This window comes from Macaca thibetana, chromosome 5, assembly GCF_024542745.1.
Source record: "Macaca thibetana thibetana isolate TM-01 chromosome 5, ASM2454274v1, whole genome shotgun sequence".
In the NCBI taxonomy this organism is placed as follows: Eukaryota; Metazoa; Chordata; class Mammalia; order Primates; family Cercopithecidae; genus Macaca; species Macaca thibetana.
This window is the reverse complement of record NC_065582.1, coordinates 78,944,800-78,966,732: the sequence shown is the minus strand read 5'-3', so window position 1 is coordinate 78,966,732 and position 21,933 is coordinate 78,944,800. Positions and strand designations below refer to the sequence as shown.

At 41.3% G+C, this 21,933-nt stretch overlaps 1 protein-coding gene across 1 annotated transcript in view; it reads right to left on the bottom strand.

The window, feature by feature from the left end:
* ELOVL6 (ELOVL fatty acid elongase 6) overlaps positions 1 to 21,933 on the bottom strand; it is a 151,259-nt gene that overhangs the window by 6,235 nt on the left and 123,091 nt on the right. Inside the window, exon 4 of the mRNA XM_050791042.1 lies at positions 7,539 to 7,690. Within this exon, the coding sequence (XP_050646999.1) occupies positions 7,539 to 7,690 (152 nt within the window). The remainder of the gene's footprint in view (positions 1 to 7,538; positions 7,691 to 21,933) is intronic.

Genomic DNA, 21,933 nt, shown 5'->3' with positions numbered 1-21,933 from the left:
CAGTCGGCAAGCAGCAAATGTTTCTTTCAAGGTATTTCACACAAAATCTTATCCATCATTGATCTGGAAGGGACATTAACAACTATGTTGCCAACTCCCAACTCAACTATACATCTTAGGAAATATCACCTGGAGGGGACCGGTGACTTGTCTTAGATCATTTATCAATCAAAAGAAACGCACTGGAACTCAAGTGCCCAGCAAAATGTTCTAAGGCCTCTCTAGAATAGTAAAACCATACTTTTTCTTTGGTACATGACAAAAGGTGCCCCTCAAACACATGTCCTTGTGAGCTCCCTGTAAATTACGAAGCCTTGCCAAATGGCAGTGAGAAAAGTAAAATCTAAACAAAAGACAGACAGAAAAAGGGGGACAAACGTCCTCTTCTATACACATTCGCTGACAAGCGTAATAGGAATATTTTATACCAGTGAATCAAGTGAGGAGAAATTGAAAATAACAGTTTTCATTTTATAGAATTAACTGAAAAGCTTTCCAGGATCTATCAAAATTTCGTCTAACAATATCCCTTTGAAGGAAAAGACCATAGCTTCTGAGGCAGGGAATTTATATTACGAAAGCTAGAATTATGCTGAGGTGGGTAGATGCTATGTATCTGCAATGCTTCACTGAAAAGTCTCAGGGCTCTGAAAATAGACTGTAGAACATCTATGTAAAATTGGATGAAGAGCAAGCCCAGTGAAAAATACACCCAATTACATTATCGAGTAAGAGAATAAGGGAAGATACACTAGGATGCGGGACAGAAACAGGCTAATGCAGGTGAATGCATCTTTCTCCTTCCTATCTCTGTGGTTATAACACATGGGAAAAATTGACAACCTTCATGACGTTTGGTGAACTCAAACCTGGCTTCTTTTTGTGTAAAAACAAGAGTTAGAAGGTTCTTTTAATTTTTTATTTGTTTTTGAGATAGGGTCTTGCCCTGTCACCTACATGCCATCACAACTCACTGAAGACTTGATCTCCTGGGCTCAAGTGATCCTCCCACTGCAGCCTCAGGAGTAGCTAGGACTGCAGGCACATGCTACCAAGCCCAGTTGATTAAAAAAAAACTTTTTTAGTAAAGATGAGGTCTTGAACTCCTGAGCTCAAGCTATCTGCTGGCCTCAGCCTCCTAAAGTGCTGGGACTATAGGCGTGAGCCACTGTGCCTGGCCCTGGATGATCTTCTTCTGAAATTTAATTAAGCGCAAAAAAAGCTAGAACTTATTCCTGCCTTATCCCTCATGTACTTCACAGATGGCCTAAAACGCTTGCACCAGGCAAGGTCAAAGCATGCTGGGCTGTGGGGAAAGACTTCTAAGGTTCTAATGACAGTGGCTGGAAGGATACAGATGGTGCCCCATTCCATTCATTAGGAGAGCTATTAGTTTATTTTCCTACTAAACTGTTAAATAGTATTATTTCTTATTTGTTTACAATAGAAAAAGAAAGTTGGCTGGGTGCTGTGGCTCACGCCTGTCATCCCAGCACTTTGGGAGGCCGAGGCAGGGGGGGATCACTTGAGGTCAGGAGTTCGAGACGAGCCTGGCCAACATGGTGAAACCCCATCTCTACTAAAAATACAAAAATTAGGTTGGCACGGTGGCTCACACCTGTAATACCAGCACTTTGGGAGCCCGAGGTGGGCGGATCACGACGTCAGGAGATTGAGACCGTCCTGGCTAACATGGTGAAACCTTGTCTCTACTGTAAAGCAAAAAAAAAAAAAAAAAAAAAAGCAAAAAAAAAAGTAGCCAGGGGTGGTGGCGGGCACCTGTTAGTCCCAGCTACTCTGGAGGCTGAGGCAGGAGAATGGCATGAACCCAGGAGGCGGAGCTTGCAGTGAGCCGAGATTGCGCCACTGCACTCCAGCCTGGGTGACAGAGTGAGACGTGAGACTCCATCTCAAATAAATAAATAAATAATAAAATAAAAAATTAGCTGAGCATGGTGGCAGCCACCTGTAATCCCAGCTACTCAGGAGTCTGAGGCAGGAGAATCACTTGAACCCGGGAGGCAGAGGTTGCAGTGAGTCAAGATCACGCCATTATACTCTAGCCCGGATGACAGGGCGAGACTCCATCTCAAAAAATAAATAAATAGGAAAGTTGTCAGTTGTCATATTTCTGAACTTACTATCAAATTTTTGTTGAAGTCATCTTCTCTCTTGCAAGATGCCTGATTTTTATGGTGTCTATAAATGTCAGGCAGGCTAACAATGATGGATACTGATGGTAACACTCATACTTAAGGGACAAAACTGGTGTCAGGAGACCCAGGGTCTACTTCTCAGTGTTAAACTGTGCTATTTTTGTGTGCCTGTCAGAGAGCCACCATTTCTGTATAACTACTACTCTGTGCCTCCAATCCCTCTGTCGACAATAACGTAGACACAATCAATTCCAGCTACCTTTGTTCATAGTGTAAAGAAGGTAGATGTCTAAGAAACTGTATGTTTAAAACAAATTGAGTCATTCATAATTGAATAGATGCTTTTATGAGTCTGTTAGCATTAACTAAAATATAAATCCCTATACAATTCCAAACACATTATAATAAATTTGTCATAAAGTGATATGCATTTCATCCTAATTCTTTAGTTTAACTCTATCATCACTTTTATATTAAAATCTTACTGTCTAAAGAATGATTAAGAAAAACCATATTAGAATGGGCCAGTGTGGGATGGAAAGTGGAAGGTACAATTCTGGAGTTAAGAACGGCTTTGTGTTTCTCCTGTCTGGAGATGAGGGTATGTCTCAGGTTTATCTGAGACACACTGGGTGTTTCTAGTTACTTTAGGGAGTGGAGTGGAGTGGAGGGGTAGGAGGGGAGAAAACATGTCCCAAAATTTCAATGACAAAATTAACTTAAATTTGCTTAGGAGTTTTTTCCAGAACACATATGCGGGATGGTGGGTGCAGGAATGAAACTGAGCGTCTCGCAGCAATGGCTCTGGAGCTGATCAGTAATACCATTCAATGCTCTATCAGGGTTACTATCCCCAAGACTGCTGACCCAAACAGTGGTAGTTTCCCTCAAGCAGGGGGAACTGGTGGGGCTCCAGAAGAGCTAACCGAGTCCTCGCACGGTTTTGGATATGGCAGCTGAGATGCATCAGTCATGCCGCTCTAGCAGGTACAAATTATTTTTCCTCTGGGGAAACCACATAATGTCACATTTAATTTGTCATGAGCCAGAGTCATGCCAAGTGAAGGTAATTTCAGGCTTTCCAGAAGCTATGGAGTGACCCAGAAATGTTAACTATCAGAGGAACTGTGCATTTGAGTTGGTCAATCTTTCTTGTTCAAATGTCCTGTTGGCATAACGGGAAGGATGCTGGCCAAGTACAAGCAATGGGACTTTAGACTCTTGGATGTTTCAGTCATGTCATTTTAGCTACCTCCTGGCTCATGTTCTCTTTATCATGATTTCTCTAACCTTTGGTCCAATTATTATCATGGAAGAGTCAGCTTTCAGGCAGGGCATGGTGTTCCTTATACCCAAGTGTCCCTTCTTAACTACACCTTTGCAGCTGCAGGAAAAGCAACAAGCATTTGGAAATCCCCAGGGTGTTCTTGGCCACCAAGAGACACAGAGAGGCTACTCTGTGTGTGTGGTTTGTGACACACAGCTGAGTCCCTCTTCCCAGAGCTAGCTAGAGTGCTGCTGAGTCAGAGCTTCAAAAACAATGACATGCTCAACTGAGCAAGGACCTGGGCTCACAGCAGATGTTTCCAAGTTCTAACAAAACAAAATCTCAGCAGGTTTTAATATAATCCAAATAGTAGGTGCTCAAAGATTTGGCACACAAAGCAGGTTAGTGGCTCTCTTCCTCTCACTTGTTCTAGTGGCCTGCAATCCCATAATTCACTGAAATGAGCACACGGTTTTCTGCTGAAACAGAAAGCTCTTCTTGCTATTTATTAAGAGTTTAGTGAAGGGGGAGTTAGTGTGGAATGAGAAGCATTTCAGTTGGGGAAGATGCAAAAGTTCTGGAAGTTGATGGAGTGATGGTTGCTCAACAATCTGAACAGTGTGTATATTTTACTGCAATTTAAAACAAGAGTTTGAGTTTGTGGGAGCTGGGGGGATACAGTTTCAGTATTGTACATGGAAGAACTGTTTTTTTCCTCATAAGATCTTTTCCTTTTGATGCTCATAAGAGAGTCCAGAGTCTTAGAATATTGAAAGGTAAAACTTGGGACCTAAAAATAAGAAAAGTTCTAAATAATCGAAATGGGTAAATCTCTCTTAACTCAATAGTGGAGACAAGATTTCCCAACTACACAAACTGGAAAGAAATTTAACATCCAAAATGCATGGGAAAAAAAGTCATCCAGGCAAACATGTTGACTACGTAAAGACCTAGGTCTGCTTGTCTTGGAGACACTTGCACTGATTTTGGACCTGTTTTGAGTCAGCAGTTAACCTCTGAATGGCCATTGTCAGATGAGCTCCAGAGTATTTGAAGAACAATATCCCATATTTTAAAATGTAAAAAAAAAAAAAAAAAAAAAAAAGTATTCAGGACATGAAAATTATCTCTATAAAGCGTTTGAAACTATATGAAGAATTTATGTTACTAATTAGCCTCATTAAAAACTACATCAAGATTAGAATATTATTTTTCCCAACACTTCAATCTCATATTTTAACTACAGAAGGATCAATTATTGGATAATCCACAAAGGACTACTACAAGTTTTTGTGATGAATGAGTCCTTTCCAGGGAAAGGGATTATCATGCCAGCGGCACACCACTCCTGTTGACTGCAAATAGGAGACTGGACTATAGCTCCTTTGGGGCTCAAGAGGGAAAACTCTGTTCAATTACAATGTCCGCCATGAGGCTGAGGGGAGTGGACATTTGGGCCTGGATTAAATTAAGACAGGTGATATTAAGATCATCAGCATCAACACAACCAAGATAGAAGATGAAAACATGAATACCTCTGGTTGCTACACTAATAGGTCTTCTCTAGGAATCCTAAAAGTCAGGAGGACAGAGAGCATAGGTCTGATTATGTCTTTAAAGGAAATTCATCACTATAGATAGCTTGAGGTGGCATTTCAATAAATTATTCCTCCAAAAGGTAGAAAGGACTATGTTTGTTCTCAAGCACCTCAAATACAGCTGCATATAACTCAGAACACAACACAGACAAGTATTCCTTGCAGGGAAAAGGCATTTCTAGAAGAAAACACTGAGGCTGCTTCTTTGCGATCTGAGGCTTAAAGGTCAGCCATATCATACCATTTCTTATTAAAAAAAAAAAAAATCTGGGGGGGAGGTAGTAAAAGGTAGAAATTGTTGAAGTGTTCAGGGGTAGCATTCAGGGGAACTCACATGTTTCATGCATTTACTACATTTCTGTAGCTGTAGTCAGGCCTTTGTCAAAAAAGATAGGGGATTAATAAGGTTATTAAATAGCATAAAAGTCAGAGGGATATATTTCTCAACTAAGATAATTCAAACTTTAATAATGTGTAAATTTATTTTAAAGAAAAAAAGCCACAGCGGGGCACAGTAGCTCATGCCTGTAATCCCAGCACTTTAGAGGCCAAGGAGGGCTGATTACCTGAGGTCAGGAGTTCAAATCCAGACTGGCCAACATGGTGAAAGCCCTGTCTCTACTGAAAATACAAAAATTAGCCAGGTGCTGTGGCTCACACCTGTAATCTCAGCTACTCGGGAGGCTGAGGCACGAGAATCGTCTGAACCCGGGACGCGAAGGTTGCAGTGAGCTGAGATAGCACCCCTGCACTCCAGCCCAGGCAACACAGTGAGACTCTGTCTCAGTGGGGAGAAAAAAAGAGTCACAAAACCCCAAGAGTAAAGAATACATGCTCACACTCTCAGATCAACCCCAGTTTGAGAACAAGTGCTCTGATTCAGAAACTCTATGACAAAGCAAATTAAAATATTCTCATATAATTTTAAAATTCCCCGAAATACCTCTTCAGATTTTTCAGGCATTGTCTGTAAATCCAGGGTGAAAACCACTTCTTTAGCCTATGACTTCATACCTAGTGGTACCAATACCTCCTGGGGTCTGGTTCATAAAATTTGTATCATAAAATTCCTTTTAGATAAAGGTGCCATTCTATTTCAGCCAGTGCTTAACGTAAATGCATTGAATGAATGGCTAAATGAATCCACACTAATGCATTTTAGCCTGAGACCATTTTCATAGGCTGCGTGTGTATAGGCGTATGTGTGTCGGGGAGGGGTGCAGGCGTGCCCATGCATGCGGTAGTTATCTAGTTATTTTGGACTATCTTTGTACCTCTGCCCCTCTTAGAAAAGGCTTTCAGGAAAAATTTTCTTCTCTTGTTCTTCCCTTGTTTTTGACCTGGGATGACAGTAGCTCAAACCAACTGTCATCTACTTGTAAACAGCAGGTTTCTGGCTTCCAGTGGAAGGCGGCTGGGTTGCTGGCCTGCACACATCAGACTCTTCCCATTCTATCTGAATAGACACGGGGCATGAACAAAGAGCACCTTACAGAGACTGCTCATAGCTTATATTGCAGGTGGTTTGTAAGGAAAGTATAACCTCGATCTCCCTCTTTAGGAGAAAGAGGTGAGGGGACAATACATATTAGGTTGGTGCAAAAGTAATTGCAGTTTTGCCATTGAAAACCATGGCAAAAATCGCAATTGATATCTTTTGAACTAAATATGTATAATTCTTACTTGCAGGTAAAAAAAACCCCAGAACCCCAGACGGTGACCAGGTTTGCCTTACCAGTTTGTACCTGTACAATCTGTACCAGTTTGCTAGTATTACTCATGGATGTACTCAGAGCTTATTGTCACCACTAGATCTCTTTCTGTGTAAATAAAGACATTTTCCTGGAAAACTGTGCCCACATCAGCTCCTTGACTTTACTATTTCTGCTAACCTGTGCCACACTTACGTTCAAGACCATTAAAGAGTTGAGGGAAAAATTATAGAAATCTACAAATACAGCCTGTATTTTCTATTAATTTCTAGAAGGTAAATTACATTCCCCTTCCCTAAGGCCAGTCTTGATGATTAAAATCAAACACCACCAGAGACCAACCCTTAGCATTTGTTAATGAGAACATGAGGGTCCCCAAATGAAAAGCTTAATTCCTAATCTGAATCCTAACTCTACAGATGAAAGTACGCTCAGATACGGGACTTGGAAATAGCTGTGTTGCTCTTTTTTCCCCTGTATTTTAATATTAGCTCAGCTCAGTGGGCCTTTTAAAGGGGGCTGTGTACATTTTATAAGTCCCTGGCAGTATATTTTTAGTAGAGCTAAAAAATCAGCATGTTCGGTATAAACTATCTGCTGTTAATATGCACAATGTAAAATTATTTAAAAGGAAAGAGGGAGTGAACAATAGAAAGTAGAAGTCAGTCAAGAACTCAAATTCATTCACTGTAACTTTCCTAAAACCAACAAAATAGGACCTTCAAATTGTTCCTTTGGTCACTAAATAAATATTGTGGATATGTTGCTACAAAGAGAGAGAGAGGAAATGGAAGAAGGTACTCACCTAGTTCGGGTGCTTTGCTTAGCACAAATGCATAAGCCCAGAATTTGCTGACAGGTCCATTGTAAAAACCCTGGTCACAAACTGACTGCTTCAGGCCTTTGGTCATCAAAATGTACACCATATAAGCACCAGTTCGAAGAGCACCGAATATACTTCATAATGAAAAGAGAAAAGAAACAGCATTTAGGAAAATAGTTTCACTTCTCACATTAACCATATTTAGAAGACTGGTTTGCCACTGGCAGAAAATAGGCATAAGAATCATAATATTTGTATTTCCTTGAAAGCATCTTAAAATGAGCGAATACAATGACTCCAGCACTTTATTCTGAAACCATACATGATACCACTTTCTCTTCATCAATGTTCCAAAAAGAGGTCATGAGAAAGGGTAATAGATTCAGGGCAGGATCTCATGAAGAACACTGGTGACCTTTGAGTTTCAGCTTGGAAACTATTCCTCGGAGAGCAGATGGGTGTGGCTGCAAACTCTTTGAATTACCTCACTTTTGCCCTATGCCCGGTTATTCTCCAAGTTCCACTGGCTCTATTTCCTGAAAACCCGTTTCTCTTTAAGCAAACTTTTCCTCTACCTCTGGACTTGCCTTACCAGCCCAGGCTTTTCGGACTCTCCTTGGATTTCTCCAGCAGTCTCCAAATTGCTTTCTACTCTCTGATCCATCTTTCTCAGAGATGTCAGAATGAGACTCCTTCAAAGCTTAGCTCTGTCACCTCCTCCAGGAAGCCCATTCAGGCAGAGACAAGTGCTCACCCCCTGAGCTCCCTAGCACCATGTGCTAATACTGCCCCAACACTGCTCTTCAATGCTCTGTGATGTGTTTACCTCCACATAGGCACAGGTGCTCAATACAGATTGTCGAAAAAGTGAAGAAAAAATAAATTTTTAAAATCAGGGAACTGGTAAGGAAACAGGAAGTTCTGGAACACATTAGGCTCAAGAAACACAACCTGCTGTGGGAAAGTACTTGGCAATGGGAACAAGCAGCTGCTGTTACGAAGTGAACCCTGTAAGTGTACATCCCAAAGTGTGTGAACCACACCCGGGCTGAAAGGAGAGCTGGATGACTGTGTGGGGAAGACGGACCTGCTTAGCCTTTTCTGCCCCAAAGGGCAGCATCTTACTCTAGAAGTCAGTCGAGAGATCAATGAATGAACGAACAACTGTTGAATTGGGAAATGGAGACTTCTTTTCTCCTCAGAGGCACTGTTTTTTCTTTAAAATATCTTATTTAGAGTTGCTCTAGAATAAATCATTCCACTAGGCTAACCTGTCCAGAAAGCATGCATCTGCCAACTAGAACTAAAGGTCAACTTTGTACAGAATCAAAATAATGAAGTTTAATTCCTGGCAATTGCCTATTAAGTTGGGTCTTTGTAAGTAGCTTCTCTAAAGGTATGAAGACTCCATCAAACGGTGTTACTCTTTCCAGTGTATGAAATTGTCCTGCAGAGGATTACTGTCATTTTACAGATACAGATCTTGTTCAATCCTTTAGTGGTTTTTCTCTGCACTTAGAATAAAAACCTCAACTCCTTTATCAGAACCGACAAGGCCTCTCTGCACTGCCTCTCTCTCCCCATTCTCCACTCTCACCTCCTGCCATTCTCTTCTTGCTTGCTATGAGCCAATCACTCCAGCACTTTCAGGCACTTTCAGTTTTCTGCCTCAGCACCTTTGCATTTCTCCCCTCTTCATAACAAAACTGGCTTCGTTTTGCTTTCTTATCTCAAGGAAATATCTCCTCCCAGTGGAATGACCTTAGTCTTTATAGTCCATTATCTGTCCTAATTTGGGGATGAAGGGTTGATTTCATTAGTAGCATCAAGTAATGGATATTTTTCTGCCTTATCTGAATTTTTTTTTGTGTACTCTCTTTCCCTCACCAGATGATGGCTACTTTTTTTTTTTGACAGAATCTTGCTCTGTTGCCCAGGCTAGAAGGCAGTGGCATGATCTCGGCTCACTGCAACCTCCGCTTCCCAGGTTCTAGTGACTCTCCTGCCTCAGCCTTCCAAGTAGCTGGGACTACAGGTGTGCACCACCATGCCCAGCTAATTTTTTGCGTTTTTAGTAGAGATGGGGTTTCACTATGTTGGCCAGGCTGGTCTCAAACTCCTAACCTCGTGATCCACCCACCTCAGCCTCCCATAGTGCTGGGATATAGCCCAAAACCCTTCCTGTTACTCTACTTGCTGTTAGACTATGTGATGCACACATGATCAGAGTAGATCCAAAGAATGTATCTTTTAAATAGTTTAAATCTTTTAAACTACTTTTAAATGTATCTTTTAAATACTATCCTTTCATCCTTTTGGGTCTCAAAATATCATTGTAATTTATTCTCCATTTCTAAGGTATTCACACAAGTTCATTTATTCTTTCAATGGTCAAATATTTATTGGCATGATTTTAGATGATGGAGTGAAAAAAAATCATGAAGCTAACTCTGGCTAGTGGGTGGAAGACTTCAGAGGAAGTGGTATTTGAATTAAGGGCAAATCAGTATTCACAAGTTTGAGGGCTAGGGTATGGGGAGGTCACTTCAGAGCGCTGTAGAACTGAAGGTTTTGATATCATGGTGACCTACAATATTGCTGACAGCAAGTGTATAGCACATATTATTGTCCCATATCTGGACATGTGCCTCATTCCCTAAGCTCTGAACAATAAGGCTGACTCAGAACAGAGGACAGTAGCACTTTTCAGGGAAACCGTCAGTGCCAGCCATTGGGCCCATGTGTCTGTGGGCAAAGGCGCATTGTTGGGATGTGACAGTGCTACTGCTGGGGAGTGCTGTGGGGGCTGCCTGGCCAATGGGATAATTGTTATTTGTGGGGAGCCACTAGCTCCGCCCCTGGCACATTTCAGCCTCTGCACACTTTGGAACCAGGTGGTTTTTATCACAACAGTGTCACACTGTGACACTTTACCAAAATACACTTTAAGGTGAGGAGACTTTCCTTCCTCCCTAAGTTACATTAGCTTGAGAGGCAGTGTGATGCAGCAGGCAAATATGCTGCTCTGTTCTGCTACCCCCAGTCCTTACTTAGGCCCACAGCAGACGTTGCTAATCAATCTCAGCACTCTTTCTGGCCATCCCTGAACAACACATTGACGTTATCGGCAACTCTATGCCACTGTCAATAGATCAGAGTTGCAAATTGAACCCTTTGTACAATAGGCTCCAATCACAGCCCAAACACTTACTATAACAGTTTTATAATTAGCCAAGTTACTGAAGAATCTGTTCCTCTGAAATGAGAGTAATATCTAACATGCAAATTCATCTTATGAATTTTGTAAAGCAATATAAGTAAGGTATTTAGTTAGCATCAAGCCTCTGATGTATAGGTGCTCAACGAAACAGTTTTCATTATACTACTCTTCTTACTCTATTACTATTTGTATTATTATTATTGCTGATTTACTTTGGCTAACCCTCAATGTTGAAAATCACCTTCCTCTCTGATCTTATTTTGTCAGGTAGAGAGATTAAGGTTAATTAACCCTAATTCAAAGTTAAGGAAACTGATTTACAGCTAATTCAATTTGCCACATTGATTGTTCATATTATTCCTATTGCTATGAGAATTTTTATTTATATACTTTTTTTTCTTGGACAAGTGAGTCTCTAGGAGCCAAGGATGGCTGTCATTCTCGAAGCACTTCTCAGGTTTCCAGATGCCTGCTCCTGGTGTGGCGACCCCAAGGAGGGACATCTCCTGCAGTGGGGTTGCTCTTTTGGAGCAGTAGAAGCTGGCCAGAGTGCAGGGTCAAGGAGGGACAGCCTAGGCAGTCCACACCTGGTGGGCTCAGTCTTCCAGTTCCTGATCCTGACTCTCATCTCCACAAAAGGTAATCATGCACCAACTTTCCACAAGTGACAACTAGTGAGTTTACAAAAGGATGTGAAGTGAGCACTTTCCATAGAAAGGCTCGAAGGAGAAGCTGTTGGTATAGAAAAGCTTCTGTTTCAAGTGAAATTATCTTTCCTTCACATGATAAAGATTATTCTAAATCTAGAGCCTCAAACAGGCTGCGGGTCTAGACCACTGTGTTGAATGAAGGCAGATGATTACTACGTCACATGCCTTTTCCCAGCTCTATGGTCATACTTTAAAAAAAAAGAAAAAGAAAAAAAAGAAATATACCATACAGGCTGGGAGCAGTGGCTCATGCCTGTAATCCCAGCACTTTGGGAGGCTGAGGCGGGTGGAGCACCTGAGGTCAGGAGTTTGAGACCAGCCTGGCCAACATGGTGAAACCCCGTCTCTACTAAAAATACAAAAATTAGCCAGGCACGGTGGCACACGCCTGTAATTCCAGCTACTCGGGAGGCTGAGGCAGGAGAATTGCTTGAACCTGGGGAATGGAGGTTGCAGTGAGCTGAGATTGTGCCATTGCACTCCATCCTGGGCAACAAGAGTGAAACTCTGTCTCAAAAAAAAAAAAAAAAAAAAAAAAGAAAAGAAAAGAAAGAAAAAGAAATATACCATACATATCATTTTTGTCAAAGCCAAATGAATCAGTGGAATAGCAGAGAGCTCTGTGGAGGGAGTAGTATACATTTCTGCTCCCTCTGCAACATCAGACACAATGCAGCAAGGAGATGAGGAGGTGGGGATCACCGTCCTGATTAGCTAAGGTGCTTTCTTCTCAAACTCCTGCACTGGGTTCCTAATCCACAAGGATCCTGTTTCCTGATCACTAGCTATTTGCCATGGGATGTCAGGAGGGGCCAAGAATATCCATTATACAATTAACTGTAATACTTTGTGGGTGGGGGAGGGTACCTTCTATTTTATACTGTGTACATTTCTGCACTATTTGACCATTTTTAATTTTTTTTAAGCAATAAGATCTTGTTCTATTGCACAGGTTGGCGTGAAGTGGCTCAATCACAGCTCACTACAGCCTTGAACTCCTGACCTCAAGTGATCCTCCTGCCTCAGCTTCCCAAGTAGCTAGGATTATAGGCATGAGCCACTGTCCCCATCTATTTAACTATTTTAAAACAAGCACATATTAGATTTTTTTTAAAATGAAAATGGGGTCTCATCATCTTGCCCAGGCTGGTCTTGAACTCCTGGACTCAAGCAACCCTCCTGCCACAGCCTCCCAAAGTGCTGGGATTATAGACGTGAGCTACTGCACCTGGCCCAGATTGATAATGTTTAAAAATCTACTTTAAATAGGTGCCTGGCCACAATCCATGCAATCACAATGCTACCAGCTTGTGAGGCTTTCCTAGTGAATTTCTAGCGTGATGTTGACATATAACACAAATCTCTAATCAGCCCTTGGATGACAAACTGGCATTAGGACTGGTGGAGAAAAGACTGTTTCATGTATTAAATCAACACATATTTAACACCCACCAAGTGTCAGATATTACAGTACTCATGAGGGAGGTTGGGGAGGGGGAGTTTCCACAGCCTATTGCAGGAGACAACAAACATGAAAATAAACAAATATATATGTGTAACAAAAACAATAGAAATAATTAGTGGCACTGAAGAGCTGAAGAGTATGTATGTGTATAAGGTTGGGAGTTTCCTTTGGATATTTACATAAACAGATGTTGGAATTTTTAGAATAAAAGTTTAGAAAGCAAGTTCTTGTTTTCAAGGTTTTTTTTTTTTTTTTTTTTTTTTTTTGTCTTTTATAGGTGTTATGTATTGCGGTCCTTTTTAAAGATGTGTAAGATATGCCCAATCTTCTTTAAAACCAGGCTTTGGGCTGGGCTGGGCACAATGGCTCACAGCTGTAAATCTAGCACTTTGGAAGGCTGAGGTGGTGGCTCGCTTGAGCCCAAGAGTTTGAAGCCAGCCTGGGCAATATCGTAAAACCTCATTTCTATGAATGCAAAAATTAGCTGGGCAAAGTGGTGCACACCTGTAGTCCCAGCTATTTGGGAGGCTGAGGTGAAAGGATCGCTTGAGTCCAGAATGTCGAGCCTGCAATAAGCCATAATTGTGCCACTGCACTCTAGCCTGGGTGACAGAGTGAGACCCTTTCTCAAAACAACAACAGCAACAACAACAAAACTTCCTAAGGCTTTGACCATGACGTCTGACCATTTACCTACTTGCAAAAAGACTGAATAACTCCATATTTTAACCTTCCACTTTTATTTCCATCTGGAAGTCAAAATGGTATAGCTCAGTAATGTTAAGAATTCCAGAATTCTGCCCTGGGGAAAAAAAAGAGCCTTGGGTATAAATCATCAATACTTTAAATTATTTTCACATGAACATCAATAGTTGATTTAAAAAAAAAACAATTTTACATTGTTCCCTTATTGATCTTCATCTTAAATTAAGATTTTTTTGGAATCAAACCATAGTTTCTCAAGGATCTTTTATTGTAAAATGCCAACCGCCAACCAATCTCCACCCTACTAACTCAATAACCAAAGGTACAATTACTTTCTAGTATTAGGCAATGAAAATGTTTTATCATATTTCTATCCTACTATCAAAGGGGGGTGGGAGTGGGAAACGAGTTGTCAAAACACAGCAACAGGTGATCCAACAGTAGCAACTCTTTATTAACATAGGAGAGGTCACTGATTTTCTCGATAACAAAATCTGAACTGCTGTTGGTCTTAGACTCTGACAGTTTCCAGAGTAGGAAGAATATCCAGTGATGCCAAAACAGGTTAAAACAAATTAATCTCAAATCTACTGTAATGCTTCTAGATTTGGGGGATGACATAGGATTACAGTGCCTGTGATACAGAATTATGGCATCTGCATGTCAATATCATGTCTCTACAAACAACATGCACCCAAACTCTAAACCCTTTCTACACTTGAGAACAGGCATCTTTATTTTATTTTACTTTAAGTTCTGGGATACATGTGCAGAACGTGCAGGTTTGTTACATAGGTATACATGTGCCATAGTGGTTTGCTGCACCCATCAACCCTTCATCTAGGTTTTAAGCCCTGTACGCATTAGGTATTTGTCCTGATGCTCTCCCTCCCCTTACCCGCCTCCCCCTGACAGGCTCCGGTGTATGATGTTCCCCTCCCTGTGTCCATGTGTTCTCATTGAGAAGAGGCATCTTTAATAGACAATGTCTACTTTAATTTGGTCTAGTGGTTAGCCTTAGCTAAAAACGTATTTTTCAGTAATATAAAAAGCCAAAGTGTAGATTTTATTTTTTTGTCTAATAAATGTGTAAGCAGTTAAATGGGGGGATAGGTTGTAATATTCTGATAATTTTCTTCCTCTGCTACTTAACAATTCAGTGTATAGCTTCACTTTACCCTTGATTACTCTGTGATCATTTCTAGGTTTGAGTCATTTATCTTGCTTGAAATCTTACATACCTCCGTTAGAAAATCTGAAAATCTCCCCAACACCTTGTGGATCAAGAAACATGAGGCAAAAATTACACATCACATTATCATAATAAAAAAAATACACATATTTTGACCTAGCAATTCCACTGTTGGAACATGCGTTAGTCCGTTCTCACACTGCTATAAGAAACTGCCTGAGACTGGGTAATTTATAAAGGAAAGAGTTTTAATTGACTCACAGTTCCACAGGGCTGGGGAGGCCTCAGGAAACTTACAATCATGATGGAAGAAGCAAACATGTCCTTCTTCACATGGTAGCAGAAAGGAGAAGTGCCAAGAAATGTCCTCTGACATGAAAATCAGTAAATAAATTACAATGAACACAATACAGCCATGAAATGTACCAGCGATCTTTGCATCAGGTGCTGACATGAAAGAACACCAAGATGCTCGATTAAGTGAAAAACATAAAGAGCAGGAGAGTACCTATGGTATGATCCAATTTGTGTACATTTTTTAAAAGGTTATGCATCTATATGATTATTACTGTTAGAATTTCATTTTATTAATCAATGTTTCACTTTCTTTCAGAAGCTATTAGAAAACTAACTTTAAATCTTTATTTCTAATATTTATGTCTTTCACATATTTTAAGTTGATATCTGGAGTAAAATAATCCTTGGGTTTTTTTAATTTTAAAAAATGATACCTTAAAAGTCTGAATGTTACTTAGACGTAAATGCCTTTCACAGAGATCTCCTCCGAGATCTGACATACTAGCTGGAGCTTTTAATCTAGTGGGGAAGCAGACAGTCAACAATATGAAAAAAGGACAATAATAAATAAATTAAAACTAAAATACATGATAAGAGAGAAAAGTACTAGATATAAAAGCTGAACTTAACTTAGAGTAGGATAAGGAAGACAGAGGACAGAGATAAGGCCTTTTGGGAGAAATAACATTTAGGCCTTGAGGCATGAAGTAACTTCCATAGCTTTCTATATCTAACAATGGTATCTAAAAATGACTGATAAATTGTACCATATGATGATAATCTTGAACTCCCAGACTGAGAAAATGCTACATGTTGCAGTGCAAAGCCTGTCTGTGCTGAAGACTTCATGGAAGAAGCAGTAAGTGAGGAAAGTCTTGGAGCACAGAGAAGCTATCTTCGTGGATAATATGATCCCCTGATAAACCTAAGAGCAGAGTGCACTCTATGGCTGCTGTCTCCACTCACCACCAATCCCCTGGTGGTCAGAAAACTTCAAGCGCAAACAGATGTTCTGATTAAATGTTTGATAGGATCAGTTGGCTTCGATTCACTTTCAGAAGTACCCGTTTATTCCCTTAACTTGTAAACCGAAGCTTTTTAAACATAAAAAAGAAAGCTTAAAGGGTCTGAACATTTCTTAGATAATAACTCCCTTGCTTTTCAGAGGTCTGACATGTTGGATACTGCTCAGCACTGTCCCTGCATCTGGAGTGTGCAACTGGAAAGGAGCACGCTTGCTCCAGTTACCTGGCACAGCAGAGAAACGTGGGGGCCAAGTTTTAGAAACTAACCTGATAAAAACCGCCTGGCAGAGTGAGGAGTGAGGAGGGGTGGAGAGATTATAAATAATGGGCTGGGCTCCGTGGCTCACGCCTGTAATCCCAACACTTTGGAAGGCCCAGGCAGCCTGAGCTCAGGCGTTTGAGAGCAGCTTGGCTAACATGGCGAAACCTGTCTCTACTAAAAACACAAAAATTAGCTGGGCGTGGTGGCAGTGCCTGTAGTCCCAGCTACTCAGGAGGATGACGCTGGAACCTGGGAGGCAGAGGTTGCAGAGCGCCAAGATTGCGCCACTGCACTACAGCCTGGGCAACAGAGCAAGACTCTGTCTCGAAATAATAATAATAATAATAATGGGGGCAATTGGTACCATAATGGATATCAATTAGCATTTCCCAAAAGAAAGAGAACACCTGGCTATAGAATTTATAACATTTTGAGATTCTGATGAAGATATCACACTATTTTGTAAAACAAGCAGGATTTTATGTTACTTGAGCTACTATTATTATTATTATTTTTCTTGGGGAGGATACAAAGACTTCATCTCCTTGGCACTACTAATAGCCTTGGCCCTGTCAAGGCCAGAGAGAAAAGCAGTCACTGCTTGCTCCAGCCCAGCTCCCAGACTAAACGATGCAAGTTTCAATGCTGGCTGACAAGTACTTGGCTCTGTGCAAGCATTGCGCTGGATGCTGCCATGGCATTTCACATTTACAGAACTTGATTGAGCCCCTAGATTATGGAATTTGATTCTCAGTACACCTCATGGAGCACCATTATCCCTGTTTTATAGACAAAGAAACAGGCACAGAGAGGGCAGAGGACTGGCCCAAGGTCTCATAGTTACTAAGTAGCAGAATCTTCTGTCTACAGCTCAGTGCTTGCCTTTTACCTGATAGCTGATCCGGAAAACTCACCAGGCTTTCATTTAGCATAGTGGTTCTCTGCCTGGCTGGAAATGACAATCAGCTGGAAGCACTAAGGCAATTCTAACACCTAGGAGTCATCTCAAAACAACTGGCTCAGAATCTTGGACTTGGCACCCGCTGTGGGTCCTAGCTTGCCGGCTCTGGATTAGGGACACCTTGGAGACCCCACCCTGTAAGATGCCTTCTGGCCTGTCCTCCCTCTACAACCCCACTCCATGAGCCTGGGAATGACGCTGCTCAGGCAGCTGATAAAGAATGGTGCCTATCTGTGCATCCCTGGTGTCCTAGATGAGAACCTTTCTCCTGGAATTTTAAATCTGAAGAGGTGTACTAAATTCTACAAAATTAATTACTGGTGTGCTTTCTTCCCTTGCCTTTTCTTCTTCACTCAACTGTGGAAGAGATGCCACAATGCATTCCTGTGGAGGCTTGGGCATGCCAAATGAATACTGACTTCAACTACAAAAGAAAAAAAACAGTGTGCTAGTTTCTGGACTTTTCTAATAGAAACAAAGAACAAAGTTCTACCAATAGTGACCTCAATTAAGCAGAGCAGAAAATTGAAATGATGCTTATATGAGCCAAAAAAACCTAGAATAAATGTATTCACAGTAAAGATTAATGTTGAAGCCAAAAACTCACCAGGATCACAAAAGTGGTTAGTCATCTTGTTTTTACAGAAAACTTTGTTCCTTTGAGAAAACTATTAATCTCTTTCAGGGTATTATCAAATTATTAGGATAGTGACAATTCCAGTGCCATGATAATAGCAGTGCTCCATTAACTCCATCTCACAGTCCTAGATAGGTTTCACAGCCTCATGAGGAAACCAAACTTTTTTCCTGGGGGAAAAAATGTCATGTTGAACTGTAATCCCCAGTGTTGGAGGAGGGGCCTGCTGGGAGGTGATTAGAGGGGTGGACTTCCCCCTTGCTGTTCTCGTGATAGTGAGTGAGTCCTCACGAGATCTGGTTGTTTAAAGTGTGTAGCACCTCCACCTCGGCTCTCTTCCTACTTCTCTGGCCAGGAAAGACAGGTCTGCTTCCCCAGTCGCCTCCGCCATGATTGTAAGTTTCCTGAAGCCTCCCCAGCCATGCTTCCTGTACAGCCTGCAGAACTGTGAGTCAACTAAACCTCTTTTCTTTATAAATTAATCAGTCTCCGGTAGCTCTTTATAGCAATATAGGAAGGGACTAATAAAGATAATTAACGTAAATTTTTTGGGGAGAGCACTTGAACCATGATATATAACATTATCTGTACAGAATCTTCCCCCCAACCCAACTAACTGAAAACCAGGGAGGGAAAAAAGTCATTTTGACCCTCAGTATTCCCACATCCTTAAAATGAGGGGACTGGAAATGATTCCAGCTCTAAACTGTGAACTCACGTTATGGCTGCAAGGAAGGGAGGTAGCAATCATAAGCTCCAGCTCTTCCATATGCCCAGTTCCTTCATTTGGGTTCATTAATCTAAAGGTCCATTCAATCTTTACAATCTTTTAAAGCAGCACATTGTTCTTTTTTTCCCAAGATGTTCGTAGTTGTCCACAGTAACTGAATTATTATTAGCACAAAGCACACCAAAGAAGGTAAATGTAATTAAGTCATTTCACACATACTTGTAAGCACTCAGGTGATAGGCCCTGTGCTATACCTTACTCCTCACTGAAAAGAGCTTAGTTTTTTTCTTTCCATGTTTAGTTATTTTTATTGGAGCAAGTATGTGTATGCTCTGGAACTCAGGTCATTTGCAAGCATGAACCGTGAAGTGTCTGGTCACGATATGCCACTACAGTGAAGGCAAATCACCTTTTCAGGCAAGGGGACAAAGCTCCGCTTTCAGAACCAGCAGGGTAGATTCTTCCCACAGCTGGCTCCCCATCTCCCGCCCAGCCTTCCCTCCACAGTTTCCTCCACCGCTCTCTCCCGGCACTTGGCCAAGATCCACTGCCTGCTCAGAAGGATGCCAGGCGTCTAAGCACCATTCCAGAGCAGTGGATCAAGGGGTTTTGTGTTTTAAAAGAGTGTTCGAATACCACCACTGAAAAGAGATAGTAGGAAAAGATATTCCTTTCTAAATCACATCTTTCATTGATAAATATATTTTAAAGATGGATATACAGACCTCCAGGGAAGTTTCAGGAGAATTTTCCAAAAGATTTCAGGGCCTGCCAATATCTGGTGAACTCTTTGGAGTTAAACTTCATAAGGTGGGAAGGGTGGAGCCAGCCGCCTCCTCACCTGGATCCTTTGCATGAGAAATACAGTAGTTCACAAATGAAATCAATCCACCAGTGTGAGATCAGTGAGACAGAGATCAGCTGAAGCCTGTTGACTGACAGCCATCAACTTGCTGGCGCGCCTAACTCCTAGCAGCTGACTAGTGCACACTCAGAACATTGAGTCTGCGGCTTTAAATAAAAAAAAAAAATTAAGTCGCACCTGTAAAAAATCCTTTGGCCAGGTGCAGTGGCTCACGCCTGTAATCCCAGCACTTCGGGAGGCCGAGGCAGGTGGATCATGAGGTCAGTTCGAGACCATCCTGGCCAACATGGCGAAAACATGTCTACTAAAAAGACAAAAAATTAGCTGGGCATGGTGGCATATGCCTGTAATCCCAGGTACTTGGGAGGCTGAGGCAGGAGAATAGCTTGAACCAGGGAGTCAGAGGTTGCAGTGAGCCAAGATTGCACCACTGTACTCCAGCCTGGTGACGGAGAAACTCCATCTCAAAAAAAAAAAAAAAAAAAAAAAAAAACCCTTTGTACTGGTATTTCTAGAAATCATGGGAATTTATCTTCCAGGTGAAACTCACTAGTAGGCTCTTTAGTTTTTAGGGCTTATACAAGGTGCCCAGATGGGCCGCCCTCCAAATGTGCCACACTGGCAACAGTAGGCAGTGACTGTGTTGCCAAGTTCATCTCCTTCAAGAGAAATCCCAGTGAAAAACCCTGGGGAGCACTTTTATCTCTGACTTGTGGCCAATTCAACATCTCTTATCTTAAAGTCTCCAAGATTCTGGCATGGTTACTCAGACATCTGAGAATCTCCAAATGGTCTTCTCTGATGTCCTCTCATCTCCATTTCAGGAACTTCCTGTTCCGCAAAGGAAGCCTGAAAATTGTCACCCTATTGTACATCAAAGCCTTCCAGAGTCCTGTGAAAAAAGGCAACAAGCAGTGCTGGCCCCAATTTAATCACAAAATGATTTTGAAAATGAGAATCATAACACAGATAAGCTAATTTTTATATATGTGTATACATCTAATTTAAGAAAAATTATCCCTGGTTTGTGAATCTGGAACAGTTAGGAACATGTTTAAACTCTATCTATTCTACTGATTTCTGTGCGTTTCATCCTCAATTTTTTTAAGGTCAATCTGCTAGATTGTAATGATAGAATTCTGGTAATTTTCAAAATGAGAAATCTGTGTATACCTTTATCTCTTGGTAAGAAACCACACCTCCATCTCCATACCACACGTGCCGCCAAGCTCATAGGGCTGATAGCGGGCACACACTGGACTGCTGCCTGGCTTGGCATTCTACCAGTACTGTCCCAGGAGTGGAGCTCACTCTTTTCACAGAGGCTTTTTTTTTTTTTTTTTAATCTCAGGGTAGGAAAAATATAAAATGTCATTAAGTGTGTTCTCACAAGTTATCTTAAATGTCTTTAGGGAAAAAGTCTGAAAGTGGGCTTTGCCTGTGGAATAACCTTGGGTCCTTAAGCACCAATGAGTAATGCAAACTCAATGGGTATTTGTGAGCTACGACGTTTATGATTATTAAGTAGGGTTTCATAATAAAGGTTTCAAAAAGTCTGTGGTTTTTCTTGCTTCACGATTCCCAGGCTACTGAATTTTCCTAATGGCCTCCTAGCTGAACTCCCCAGGAGTCTCTACATTTCCTCCAAGGAGAACGTAGTTTTCTCCCTTCACTATGAAATGTAAGCATTGAGGAACAAGGGAAATTCCTTCCACCTCTGCTCCCAGCCTCACAGCCAGTCCAGCAGAGAGGATGGAGCCCTTGATGCTTTAGGGCTTCCCTGTCTTCTGGAGGAAAAGCCAGTTTCCATCTGAAGTGTGAGAGGGGAAATAAAAAGACCACCACTGGAAGATAATTGGTTTATCTCCCTCACTTTCTGACTTATTCCTTATTCTTGTTCTATTCTTTTCCCATAGTCCATGGCCCTTCCAAACTTTAGGTTACAAAATACAGGTTTGTCTCCTCCATCTCTGCAAAACAAAATCCCATAATTCCTCAATTGGAGATTAGGAGAAGACAAACGCAATGGCAGCAGGGAATGGCTGAAACCCCTTTGTCCTTCCTGGGGTATTACATAAATTTTCAACCAGTAGAATTGCAGATAGATAGCCCAGGTTCTAAAAATAATCATTCCTCTATATCGGGAAGACTAGTCCCAGGAACTCCCCAGGATACCAAAATCTGAGGATGCTCAAGTAGCCGATATTAAATAGCATGGTATTTGCACATAACCTATGTACATCCTCCCATATACTTTAAATATCTCTAGATTACTTATAATACTTAATACAACATACATGCAATGTAA